This window comes from Saccopteryx bilineata, chromosome 3, assembly GCF_036850765.1.
Source record: "Saccopteryx bilineata isolate mSacBil1 chromosome 3, mSacBil1_pri_phased_curated, whole genome shotgun sequence".
NCBI classification, from domain to species: Eukaryota; Metazoa; Chordata; class Mammalia; order Chiroptera; family Emballonuridae; genus Saccopteryx; species Saccopteryx bilineata.
In genome coordinates this window covers 106,995,260-107,009,156 of record NC_089492.1, presented here as the reverse complement: position 1 = coordinate 107,009,156, position 13,897 = coordinate 106,995,260, and the positions used below count along the sequence as shown (strand labels likewise).

General features: G+C 36.6%; 1 protein-coding gene across 18 annotated transcripts in view; it reads left to right on the top strand.

The window, feature by feature from the left end:
* Nucleotides 1-13,897, top strand: part of NRXN1 (neurexin 1) — a 1,279,091-nt gene that overhangs the window by 635,022 nt on the left and 630,172 nt on the right. For all 18 annotated transcript variants that reach the window (XM_066267113.1, XM_066267112.1, XM_066267110.1 and 15 more), the window contains 2 exons: nucleotides 1,493-1,666; nucleotides 7,033-7,152. In XM_066267113.1, the coding sequence (XP_066123210.1) occupies nucleotides 1,493-1,666; nucleotides 7,033-7,152 (294 nt within the window). The remainder of the gene's footprint in view (nucleotides 1-1,492; nucleotides 1,667-7,032; nucleotides 7,153-13,897) is intronic.

Here is a 13,897-nt window from a genome sequence, read left to right as displayed (position 1 = left end):
ATAATGGTTGTACTACTTTACATTCCCACCAACAGTGGATGAGGGTTCCTTTTTCTCCACAACCTCTCCAACATTTGCTATTACCTGTCTTGTTAATAATAGCTAGTCTAACAGGTGTGAGGTGATATCCATTGCAGTTTTGATTTGCATTTCTCTAATAACTAATGAAGATGAGCATCTTTTCATATATCTGTTGGCCATTTGTATTTCTTCCTGGGAGAAGTGTCTGTTCATATTCTCTTCCCATTTTTTTATTGGATTGTTTCTTTGTTTGTTGTTGAGTTTTATGAGTTCTTTGTATATTTTGGATATTAGGCCCTTATCTGAGCAGGTGTTTAAAAATATCATTTCCCAATTAGTTGGCTGTCTGTTTATCTTGTTATCAATTTCTCTTGCTGAACAAAAACTTCTTAGTCTGATGTAGTCCCATTCATTAATTTTTGCTTTCACTTCTCTTGCCTGTGGTGTCAAATTCATAAAATGCTCTTTAAAGCCCAGGTCCATGAGTTTGGTACCTATGTCTTCTTCTATGTACTTTATTGTTTCAGGTCTTATGTTTAGATCTTTGATCCATTTTGAGTTAATTTTAGTACAGGGGGACAAACTGTAGACCAGCTTCATTCTTTTGCATGTGGCTTTCCAGTTTTCCCAGCACCATTTGTTGAAGAGGCTTTCTAGGAAAAGTAATTTTAGACCCTAGAGAGAATTTGTTGAACTCCTGGTTAACTGAAAAACCCTAACTTCTCTAAACATAAGGTATTTTATCTCATTTAATCCTCAGATAACCTCATGACATTGGGTTTATTTTCTAAATGAGGCTACTAATGATCAGAAAAACAAAACAAACAAACAAAAAAATTAAAGCCACAGAGTTGGAAATAATAGGCTCAGATTTCAATGTAGAAATATGCAGGCCCATGGCCCATATTCCTTCCACATGGTCATGCTGTGTGGAACTCATTTCATTCTCTGTAGAAAGAGCTTTTAGAAATTTCTTCTAGTCCTGATGTATTCTTCTAACATTCTTATTATGTTTTTAAAGAAAATATATAGTTACGCATTTACTTCTTAAAATTTCATGAGCCTGACCAGGCAGTGACGCAGTGGATAGAGCATTGACCTGGGACACTGAGGACCCAGGTTCAAAACCCAGAGGTCATTGGCTTGAGCACAGGCTCACCGGCTTGAGCACAGGCCCACCAGCTTAAGCACAGGGTTGCTGGCTTGAGCAAGGGGTCATTGGTTCAGCTGGAGCCCCCTTTCTAAACACCCCATCATCAAGGCACATATGAGAAAGCAATCAATGCCACAACTAAAGTGCCACAACAATAGGTTGATGTTTCTCTTCTCTCTCCCTTCCTGTCTGTCTGTCCCTCACTCCCTTAAAAAAAAATTGATGAAAAGTAAACCTCATTATTTTTTTCTTGTCTTACTATATGTTTAAATTCAAGTACATGTTACTTTTGTGACCAAAATTTTTATCTTCCCACAGGTGACTTGTACATAGGAGGAGTGGCAAAAGAAACATATAAATCCTTACCGAAACTGGTCCATGCCAAGGAGGGCTTTCAAGGCTGCTTGGCTTCAGTTGATTTAAATGGACGACTTCCAGACCTCATCTCAGATGCCCTTTTCTGCAATGGACAGATTGAAAGAGGATGTGAAGGTACTAGATTTTGGTATCACACTCTACTAATTTCCGTTCCAGTTCTACCTTTAAATGAAAACAAATCTCTCTGACCAGCAAAATTCATTTCTGCCAATAGGTCATCAACCTCCCCACCCCCCCACCCCCACACACACTTAGGGCTTAGAAATCCTTATTTACATTTTCAACTTTTCATCCCATAAATCTTAAAGTTTATAGACTGTTTGCAAGCCTACACTAATGCCAGATGTCAAACAGGAAGATGTCAAACAGGAGCTATATTCATGGTTCTTGTTATTTCTTGCTTCTTTGCCTTCTATATTTACATAATTAGCATGTTAGTCAGTTCTGCAATGCTTGCTTTACAACATTAAATAGACACCCCATTTAGCATAGACAGATATATTGACTCTAGCAAGTATTAATCAATTTGAGCTTATTTTTTTGAAATATACATTCAATAGGATATAACAAGAGAATAAAGTTTAGATACCACTCTCAAATTTCTATTTGGTGTGTGTCTACCTGGAATCATGAGTGTCCTCTGTTTTAGCAAAAATTGATTCCTTCTACTCCTCAAGGCTGATACATCAGAAATATGCTCAAGTACCTGCCTGTTCTTTTGTGCTTTCTTTCAGACAAAGATCTATAGGAGTACTTTTTGATTGCAGCTTCATTTTAGATCATTTTCACTTCAGCACCTCAGATTATTTGAGCCAATTTCCCCCTCCATAAATGTAATTTAATAACATTATCCTGAATTTTGTGGTTCTGAATGTGTGCTGCTCTCCTTTAATGTTGAACACAGTTTGGGCCGTTTTGAAACTAGATTTTAAAGGAAATTTCATACAGGAGAAGCAAAGAAAGATGTGAGTTCCGATCCCCAGGAGACGACAAATAATTTCCTCACAACCAAAATAAAGTCATTAGATTTAGCAATTACCTAAGTACATGAAACATTTTTTTTATTTGAAAATATTTATTTTCTCTCTGAATCATATATATTCCCTTTAAAAGTCAGGTGAAATTCAAACTCTATTTTAATCCTGCCAGAACATACGGCAGTTGAATGGATGTCTCTTTCAAATTCATTTTTAATGTCATTGCCATATTTGTTTTCTTTATTTCAAAGTTTGGTATAACTAATACACTTTTATAAAATAAAGCCAATATCACTCTTTTTTTTTTTCTTTTAGCAGTGTAGCAAAGGAAACAAAATTGTTAAGTGAATAAATTCCCTCTAGTGGATAAGTACAAGACTCTGAGACATAACTTTGATTCTTGGAGATGCTCTAATTGGTGAGAATATGTACATTTACAAAAACATACTACAGGGCTTGGCTGGTAGTTCAGTGGATAAAGCATCATCCTGGCACCCTGAGGTCACAGGTTCAATTTCCGATCAGATGACTAGCAATCAAAGAATGGACAACTCAATGGAACAACTCAGTGGAACAATGAGTTGATGTTTCTCTCTCTTTTTTTCTTTCCCTTACCCTCCTTCTCTCTTTCTCTCCTTCTCTCTCAAATCAATGGAAATTTAAAATATATATATATATATACTATAAATGCTTCTGAAAAAATTTTTCAAAAATAGGCCTTTCTACAAGTTACTTGGTAAGGGAATTCTCACCTATTCCTGTAATAAGGCTCAGTTAAACTCAATACCAAGTGACGTTAATTTCCATACATGAAATCAATGGAAAAAAATTTTAATTCAGGCACTTTGTATAGACTCATAACATTCAGCCCGAAACTGCATTTTAAGTGACACAAATACTTAAATATTTAAGCTACCTTTGATTAAGTACTGGTGACATTGTTTACATATACTATTTTATTGAAGCCTTAAAACTTTATAAATTAGACATGGTAGACTTTTTTTAGATGAATAGTTTAAGCCTCAGAGAGCCTCACACACACACAGCTCTTAAGTGGATGATAGAAGCTTCGAACCCAAGTTTGGAGTTGAAACCAGGCATCTAACCACTTTTAGCTCTTATTTCTTCAGATTCCAGAGATTATAGTTTTACCTTGACTTTCCTTTCCTTTTCAGACATATCCTTATTTTTAACCACTTAATACAAATGCCCTTGTGGCTTGCTTCCAATTTTATTTCGTGATAAAATAAAAGGAACATTATATAACTGAAGGCAAAAATAAATTCTGGGCTTTGTCTTGTGCAAATGCCTGTCAATGTTTAAATATTGTTCTAGAAAGTGAGAACTTTGAAAAATGTGTCTTGTCAGGCATAGGCATGCAGCCTCTTGTAATACCTGAATATAAAAACACTGTTGTGATAATGAATAAAAAATAATAGTAATAAATTATGTCTTTATGCTCCTATAAAAGTTGACAGGTACCCTAAGCTGCTGCTCCACAACTTAGGAAGATAATTTTTCAGTTTTACCATCTTTAGGCTTTAGCATTATTTTGCAATTGTATGTCTGATAACTTTTTCAAAAACAAAAATCTGGCTCCTGTTCAATTTTTGCTCCTGCTCCTTTTTTCTGCTGAACAAGTAAGGGAGCAGCAATCTGTTGATAAAACAGCCCCTGACCAAACGGAGGCTGTACACTCCTTGACCCAGTCCTTATCCCAGGAGGAAATGTGTTAAGAAATATTGCTTTAAGATTTTTTATTTATTTATTATTATTATTAACAAACACTAATTCTTTTTAGTCTCCAATGCCATGGGGTAAAGTTCATTAGACCAATTATGTCTCCCAGATTGGAAGAACAATGAAAACTAAACAATTCAGTGGTTGGTTCTTAGCTACTTGATGTAATAGAAGAGAAAAATTATTACCTCTATTACTACTTTACCAATCATTATTATTGGTAGTTTCTGAACCTGTGCAAATTCACATTAGTAAGGCTAATTTCAATAACTTTCTATGAAGAATACCTTTACTTAGAAATGTGATTGTAAGGAGCATGTTAAATAAACATTCTACAAAAGCATTAATTTATATAAAGGCTAATTTTAGACAGTTCTCATACTCTAGAGCAGTTATGCCAAAGGTTCTTGCTGTTAATAACATCTGATTAATATCAAAATATTTTCATAAAACCTATAAAATTGTGTTTACTACAAAGTATTTTTAATTTTACTCTACAGCTACTTAGGTGGATGGCATTCCATTTTGACCCTTTTCTAAGTCCTTACCAGTGAGGGTCTACTGTGATAAATATGCACAGGGCAGTTTACAAGAGTTAAATATAGTCGTGAAGTGGAGAAAAGGCAAACATAACTCTGAAATCCTTAAGCAATATATGCCCAACCTGGTAAGAGCAAAAATAAACATGCCATATTGAAACTTTATAAAGATTTGTTTCTTGGCTCTGGCTGGTTGGTTTAGGTGGTAAAGTGTCAGCCTGGCACGTGGAAGTCCTGGATTCTCCACCCCTACCTTCCTCTCTTCCCCTCCTGCAGCTATGGCTCAAATGCTTGGAGCAAATTTGGCCCTAGCACTGAGGATGGCTCCCTAGCCTCAGCCTCAGGCACTAAAATAGCTCAGTTGGTGAGCAATGGAGCTGTGGCCCAGTCAGGCAGAGAATCTCTTGTAATGGGCTTGCTGGGTGGATCCCAGTCCTGGCGCACATGGGAGTCTGTCTCTCTGCCTCCCCATCTCTCACTTATTTAAATTTTTTTTCCCCATTCTTTATTTTTTTCATCTACTCCAAACGATATGTACCTTTTGATAGTTTGAGGTCATGCCAAGGTTCAGCCATTAGCAGTGAAGGGCTGGCTGGCATTATAGTTTTAAGTCTCAATTGCAATAACAAGATAAAAGATCTAGAGGGGAAGAGATGGAAAGGGATAATTGGTCTGCTAATGACCTCAGTCTACCCTGGGGTCCTCAGACTTTTTACACAGGGGACCAGTTCACTGTCCCTCAGACCGTTGGAGGGCTGCCACATACAGTGCTCCTCTCACTGACCACCAATGAAAGAGGTGCCCCTTCCTGAAGTGCAGCGGGGGGGGGGGGTGTGGGGGTGGCAGATAAATGGCCTCAGGGGTCCTCATGCTGCCCGTGGGCTGTAGTTTGGGGACGCCTGGTACACTGTATCCATATATGACAAATGATGCCCCCTGTTCCAAAGAAGCAATGCAGTCACTCGGGTAATCCACTCATATATATCCCTGAGAGGAAAAGCTATGGAAGTCCTTTTAACATTCTTTCATTACATGTCATCAGCTTAATTAATTATTTTTATATGTCTTCATATATAGTAAAATTCTAGTAAGTTACTGCTTTCTCATTTTTTTGCTTAAGATTTATGGCTGTTAGTATTAATTTGCTTTACATAGCATTTCTCTCCCCCTTTACAGCAGCATGCTTTTTGAATCTGAAAGTTCTTCTGTGTTTGCCCCATTTCAGTATTGCTTACTAACATTTACTATATTTTGCTTTTTTTTTTTTTAATTTTGCCGACAAAGTTGCATTGATGAAAGCTGACTTGCAAGGTAGATAGCCCTGTGTGTATAAAACAAGACTGAAACCCCATAATACACAGTGGAAACCTCAAAAATCACATTTTTTATATTTTTGCAGTAACTGTTGTTTGGGTTCAGATTTTAATTTTTCCCCTCTTTGGACATTGTGCAAGAAACCTCATTTGGTAGCATAGTTTGCATAGAGGCTTTCAGTCTTGAATATGTTTGTATAGTGGTTACCTTTAGTGCTTTGATCATCCTTTTTTTAGTTCCTTGTTTTTCAGTGTTCTAGTTACAAGTCTTTAGAAATAGAGTAGCATTCTTTTTACTTATATGTTATAATGGGCCATGTCATTGATACAGAGTTATTCATTTTATGTTTAATTGCATGAAATTGTCAAAGCATGCGAATTGATACTTGCCAACATACCTATCCGAAACACCCAACAATCATGACTTTATAGTTTGTGCAGGGAAACCTCTGGATGCCTAGGACATTTCTGCATACCTCTCTTCAGTTATTTTGCTAATCTTATCTCAATTTCATGAAGATATAATCTCTATTTCTCATGGTGTCTCTATTCATTGGTCAGAAGTTAAGGAGATCCATGCATTTTTCTAAAATCCAAATAATGATAGAGAATCATTGGCGATGCAATGAGATTACCTGCTACCACAATCATATCAGAAGCTATGTGCTTGCTTTTACTATTTGTTGGTTTAGTTTACTCTTATAATCTAGCTTGTCCTATATTTGAAACTTCAGAAAACCTTCATTTTATGGCTTCTCTGTTTCTAATTCAGGTGTGTGAACTAGAACATTCAAAACTAGTTTGGTCATATAATTTGAGGTGTTGGCAACTACTATATGTGACCTCGCTTATGTGGAAAACACTTTTGGATTTTTAATAAAAACCCAAGTTTCTTTTGGATGGCTTTGCAGGGCCCAGCACAACCTGCCAAGAGGACTCGTGCTCCAATCAAGGTGTGTGCTTGCAACAATGGGATGGCTTCAGCTGTGACTGCAGTATGACTTCCTTCAGTGGGCCACTCTGCAATGACCGTAAGTACCTCCTCGCATGTGGACAGATACTCATCTTTGTTTCTATTACTGTTTGAAATCAGGCTCCAAAATTGGGACTCTTTATATTATCAGTGAGTAAGTTACACTGTCATAAGCAGAAGCAGTTATTTCTACAGACAGGACAATTTTAAGTACTAAAGTATTAATCAAGGATGCTGTTAGCTAAATGTTAGGATGACAATGGCGACTCCTTGGTTTTCAACTGTGGTAAATTTTTTTTTAGTTGCTAATGGTCACCTTGTTAAAAATAATGTTTTCATTTCCTATATGTGACAATTCATCACTGGTTTTTGAAAGAGATTTCATATTGCTTTATGTAAAATAATAATTAACTTTATATGATTATATCTCAAAGGCTGTAATTTTAGTGAATGGTGACAGGTCTCATTATGTTTTTTCCTCTCTCTACATCTCTTCAAGCCCATATCTGCCTTTTACTTTAAAAAAGCATTTAAAATTTGTCCTTGAAGCGTTCTCCCTCATAGGTTAGCCATTCGCGAGATTTTTTTCCCCTTTAAGTCTCACAATATAAGCATGGCAAAGAAACCCAGTGTTCACCTTATATCACGGAATAGCTGCTCATGCCTAATCTATGCGATTTTGGTGAAGATACTGAATTAACTGTTATAGAGTTTGATGTTCTGTTTCTTAACTTTCAAATACATCATGCTTTATGGCATTTCATCAAAATGATGAAAGCATTTTCTACAAAACAGTGCATTTCACTATATTGAGAAAATCTTTCTGATAGAGCTTCCTGGTGATAAAATAGGGCACATGCTTTATGTGTTTAATGGCTACAGCATTTTAGGAAAGTTCTGAGATGATGGGCCAGGCAATGTGATGATTGAAGGTTTGGGCTTCCACGTAAAGACTAGGCTTGAGTGTGGATTAAAACAAAGATTAGAGTTTGCTCCTTTTGACCTTTTTCTATTTGAGACTCTGTTTATGTTAATAAATATGTATGTCACAATTTTGAAGACAGGGTCAAACTATAATATTTCATTGAACTGAGTTGTTGCCTAGCTACATAATGCAATTCACTATATCTTCAAGTTTTCTATCCAAAATATTGGATACAGAAACAACAAGTAACTAATACAAAATAAAATAGTACTTGGATGACACCTGTAAAGATCACACCACCATAGATGGAGAAATATATAGTCTCCATTCTACCAGTGACATATTCCATAGAATTACAAGTAAATAACACAATAAACATGGGTTCAAGCTATTACACATTTGTAAACACTATATTTCTACAAATTAAATCACAGAAACAACCCCATTTGGGTTATATGAATAACCTTACATAAGAGTCAATAAATACTTATATACACATAAAGCAAAACAAATAACTTATATGTACTTTTAAAAAAAGGTGTATGGATATATGCATAGAAAAGGAGCTTCTTGTATTTGTTCCTGCCTCACAGAAATAACATAAACTTATTTTCAAGGACAACAAGATGACTAATAATTTGTTACTACTTTGTTATGGAAATTTTTTAATCTTGGGTTTAATCTTGACAGGTATATGACTGACTACATGTGGTAGCTAAGAGAGCATTTTTCTTTTGCATGAAAATGTTTTTTCCTTGTTTTAAATAACTTTCTCTGCCAAATTTTGCTTACTCTAGTTTCCATGTTTTACAAAAACAGTTGCCATTTGGTTGTGTCAGATTGTATATCCTTGTATATTGGTTAAGTACGAAGAATATAATTTTCTATATATATTTACTAGACATTTCCTAGAGGAACATCAAGATCCTACTTTAAGTATCATGCTGCCTTCAAATCAGTTTTACAGAAAATTATTTGAATGCTGCTCTTGGGTGATAGTGACAATGATAAGGCTATTTGTTATTTTCTTGTAAATAAGGTAAATGTCATCCAATAAATGCATCTCCTGATATGCCTCTTGCACAAATCAGTATTAAAATTGCTTTACTTTGGAGGGCTCTCAGAATACATGCATTTTGATTAAATCATTACTTCTTAGTGCGTTTTCTGGAAATGTGAAATAGTTTCTTGGTTTGTACATTGGAGTTTTGTTGATGAAGATATGGAGGGACACATCAATATTTAAAAGAAAATTTTATTTTTATATGACCTGTAATTTGTAGGAGGTACAGGAGTAACAATTACCTTGAGGACATGCAATTGATATGACAGTACAAGTAGCAGGTCCCATTTTTTTTTTGCACTTTTTAAAATTGGTCAAAATAAACCTTATCTCTAAATCTTGCTGTTTCTCCGTAATTTGTAAACATAGAATTAGTGTGATTCCTGGGATTTTAACAAACTCCTTTTCTGTATAAAAGTTGACCATTTTTTAAAAATAGAGCCATTTAGGGCATTTCATTTCTTAATGATATTTTTATTTTCAACATAGGTATTTATTAACAAATTCTGTGACTGCATTCTACAACTGCATAGAAAACAAATAAAGAAAAATTGAAACAAGACTTTTTACAAAGGGAAAGAACACACCACATTAAAAGAGACAAATCCCCACCCCCACCCCTTCCCCATAGACCTTCTAAATGTCATCTCTTTGATACGTTTTATAGAGTGGGTAAGGGCAACTAGAAATTTTTACTTATGTTAGCCTGGAGATATAATTAACAATGGAAAAATGGGAATACTTTTTTGCTTGTAAGTGTAATCTTGGATAAATCATACTAATTAATGAAATTAAAGGAGTCTTTCAAAAGAGACACTCAGGCAAAATGATGCCCAAGTCTACTTCTGAAGAAAAGTGTTTGTGAAACATTTTCTTCCCTGAAAAATAGCCCTCTAAATGACCTACTCATTGACAGAAACAATTGCTGTGTGAATGTGTGAGTGGGTGTGTGGGTGTGTTAGTATACTCCTCAATTTTTTCATAGTGATACCATAGTTTAGGTCCCCAGTATTTTTCTGGTTATTATAGTAGTTTCCAGATTGAGCTTCCCACCTCCTATTTCAGCCTCCTCCAATTCATCCCTTGCTTTCTTACTAGTTCTTTTCTTCCTTCCTGTTCTCCCTAATTTGAATATCACCAGCTCTTCCTGGTTCTCCTGACCAGAGACAATATTTACCCTCCTCTGACTTCTTAAAGCTTTGTTTATGCTGTTTTATCAGCTATCACTTTCTACCTTATAGTTACTTATGATTGGTTTTACCTCCCTGTAGAAATATATGTTTCTCCCAGAGATAATAGGTCTTTCTTTTGTTTCATAAGCTCAATGTTTTACATACTGCATTGCATGTAATTGCTGATAACAGTAACTCACTAAGTCAATGTTGACTAGGTGAATAAACTTTATTAAAGGATTTCTAGTACACCTCAGTGGCTGAACAATACTCTCCAAGTTCATCAATTTGCAGTGCATGCACCTCCATCGTCTGACCCTGCACCCTTCATGATCATCCTTACCTATTGCAAAACCTTGTCCATGCGGCATGTTCCTGTCAGTTATGGCCTTCTGAACAACAGCACACTTTCCCACTTTCCTCACCATGGCCTAGGCTAACTTCTCCTCTTGGGGAATGTGCTCATTCTACCTGGAATACATTTCTTTCACTATATCTGCTTGAAAAAATATATTCCCATTTTCAGTCTCAACTTGGAAACTTCCCTGGTCTTCTGAGCTGAGTCTTCTTTTTCCCTTATAAAATCATAGAGCAGGGGTCCCCAAACTACGGCCCTCGGGCCGCATGTGGCCCCCTGAGGCCATTTATCCGGCCCCCGCCGCACTTTCGGAAGGGGCACCTCTTTCATTGGTGGTCAGTGAGAGGAGCATAGTTCCCATTGAAATACTGGTCAGTTTGTTGATTTAAATTTACTTGTTCTTTATTTTAAATAGTGTATTTGTTCCCATTTTTTTTTTTTTTTTTTTTTACTTTAAAATAAGGTATGTGCTGTGCTCGCTTCGGCAGCACATATACTAAAATAAGATATGTGCAGTATGCATAGGGATTTGTTCATAGCTTTTTTTATAGTCCGGCCCTCCAACGGTCTGAGGGACAGTGAACTGGCCCCCTGTGTAAAAAGTTTGGGGACCCTTGTCTTAGAGCAACAGTTTTTGTCCTTACCACATATTGTAGTTATTTGTGAACTTTTTCTTGGATGTAAGCACTTATTGAGTGCTCACTATGTGTCAGGTCTGACAGTTTACATTCATTATATAAAATCTACATCTCACCTAGACATGCTTGCACACACACACACACACACACACACACACACATACCATCATTAATACATTATGCTACAATAATTCGTTTCTGCTTTCACCCATTGGGCCAAAACAGAATGTCACTATATTAATTAATTTAATGTCAGATTGGGGAAGATGAATATAGTTATGATCACACGGAAAATAGCAAGCATAATAACATTGTCACATTACATTAGTATAGAAATGTTGTGTGCCAAATTACAGTTCAGCTTCAATGGTGCCTGTTACCATAAGGGAACAATACGTCATAATGCTGTTATTTTGATAGTAGGAGGGTGTGGGCACTGCCATCAAAAGACTGTTTTCAGAATTCTGAAATTTACCAAAGCAAATCTTTCTGATAAGACTATATTATATCTTTTATATGAGGATTAGAAATCTTCACGGAAACAATGACAAAATATATTTGACCATGTCTTGTTATCATGACATTTAAAAATATCTTTAGCTTTATTTCTCATCTTCTTCCGTTGTTTGAAAGAGGATTCAATATCTTGTATCTGAGCATCAATAGAAAAACTATGGAAAATGAATCAGAACATATAGAAAAATAATTTAGGTCAAGGTAACATCATTTCTCTTCTGTTTGGAGCTACCACTAGTGTTAAGGTGAGAGCCGATTTGCTGCTGATGCCATTTAGCAATTAACTATGTCCACAACCAGGTCTTTGTTGTGAGTATGATTAATCTTCTTAACCTTGAATTATTCTAGCAGTTCACAATGGCAGCCTTTCGGTTGCTTAAAGCAATTCATAAGCAATATTCATTGATAATGCCTTAGAAATACTATCTACGACAAGACCTGGCATAGGTTAAATCATAAAGGATTAAAGTACTGTTCATATGAAGTCAAAAATACAATAAAAGACATAAAAGAAAGCCTGTTTAGATAGCAAAACATACTATATAATAGAAGTGCTATCTACTACTGTTTTATGTAAAGTTATCTTTGTATTTCTCATTGGTAATAAACATCCTAAAAGTGGATTCATGAAAGGAAGTATTGGTTTTTACAAATTGCAATTGGGGAATCAAATGACAATTTTCAGCTGTAATCTATCTAAAAAAATTTAAGTGCAAAGAAAACCCAAAGCAGTGGAGTAGCATGTTGCTGCATTCGAATTATCCAGACTAGTCCCCTGTATTGTTCAGCAGCTGAATGACCCATGATTCCAGGTAGCCTTCTTTATCCAGTGTCATGGTGTCATGGTGGCCCCGGAAATCAAGAAGGAAGGCTCCATTAATTCTTCCTTCTGCTAGTACTCAAATTTTTTTGACTTGCTTAAAACTCTGTGTGGACCTTGAATTGGCTCTTATGTTAGTGCTCTTTATCTCAGGTTTGACGTCAGTATGGAGATGGCTTCAATGTTTGTGTTAATGTCATAATAAGGTCACATCCCAACAGAGCTCAGCTAGACCAGGGCTCCATTGCAAGAAGGTTTTGCCAGTCACCTTGGTTAGCTATTCTTAAGGGATTACTTTGGTTCCAATTCTCACTAGGTAATATTTCAAGGAGCTCTGTGACCATGGTCTCAGTCTGAATGATGTTCTTTATGTGTGAGTGCATTGTGCTCAGATCTCCCACTTTGCTGTCCAGCCCTAGCAACACAGTGAGGGCAGAATCCAGGCAGGGGTGGTGGGATCGTGGGGTGGAGGTGGAAAGGAGAGTGCCTGAATCTGAGGTGCAGAATTTTGAAACTTGAGACCTTTAGGTTTGCTTTAAATGGATTTTGTTTCCCCAGAAAGGATGTACTGAAAGCCCTTGTAAACAAAAGGGAGGTTAATTGTGAAGTCTCAGAATCCTGTATAATACTAAATTGTTTAAACAATACGTCATTTAGTATCAACCTATCAATCAAGAAAAATATGTAAAGAGAGTAAAATGTTAAATGATTCTCCAACTTTATGGAATCAGTTCATCATGGGTATTTTTATTTTTATTTTTTGTATTTTTCTGAAGCTGGAAACGGGGAGAGACAGTCAGATAGACTCCCGCATGCGCCCGACCGGGATCCACCCAGCACGCCCACCAGGGGCGATGCTCTGCCCACCAAGGGGCGATGCTCTGCCCCTCCGGGGCATTGCTCTGTTGCGACCAGAGCCACTCTAGCGCCTGGAGCAGAGGCCAAGGAGCCATCCCCAGCACCCGGGCCATCTTTGCTCCAATGGAGTCTTGGCTGCAGGAGGGGAAGAGAGAGACCGAGAGGAAGGAGAGGGGGAGGGGTGGAGAAGCAGATGGGCGCTTCTCCTGTGTGCCCTGGCTGAGAATCGAACCTGGGACTTCTGCACGCCAGGCCAACGCTCTACCACTGAGCCAACTGGCCAGGGCATGGGTATTTTTTTTTAAAGAAAGAAATATAAGAGTAAATATAATTAGTTTAGACTTTGAGAAATAGGTCCTTTTTAAATATACTTTGTTGCTGTGGATATACCTAGCTAATGAATAAGTGCATAAGAAGAACTCAAAAATGGTTTTATGTAGATAACATCAACAT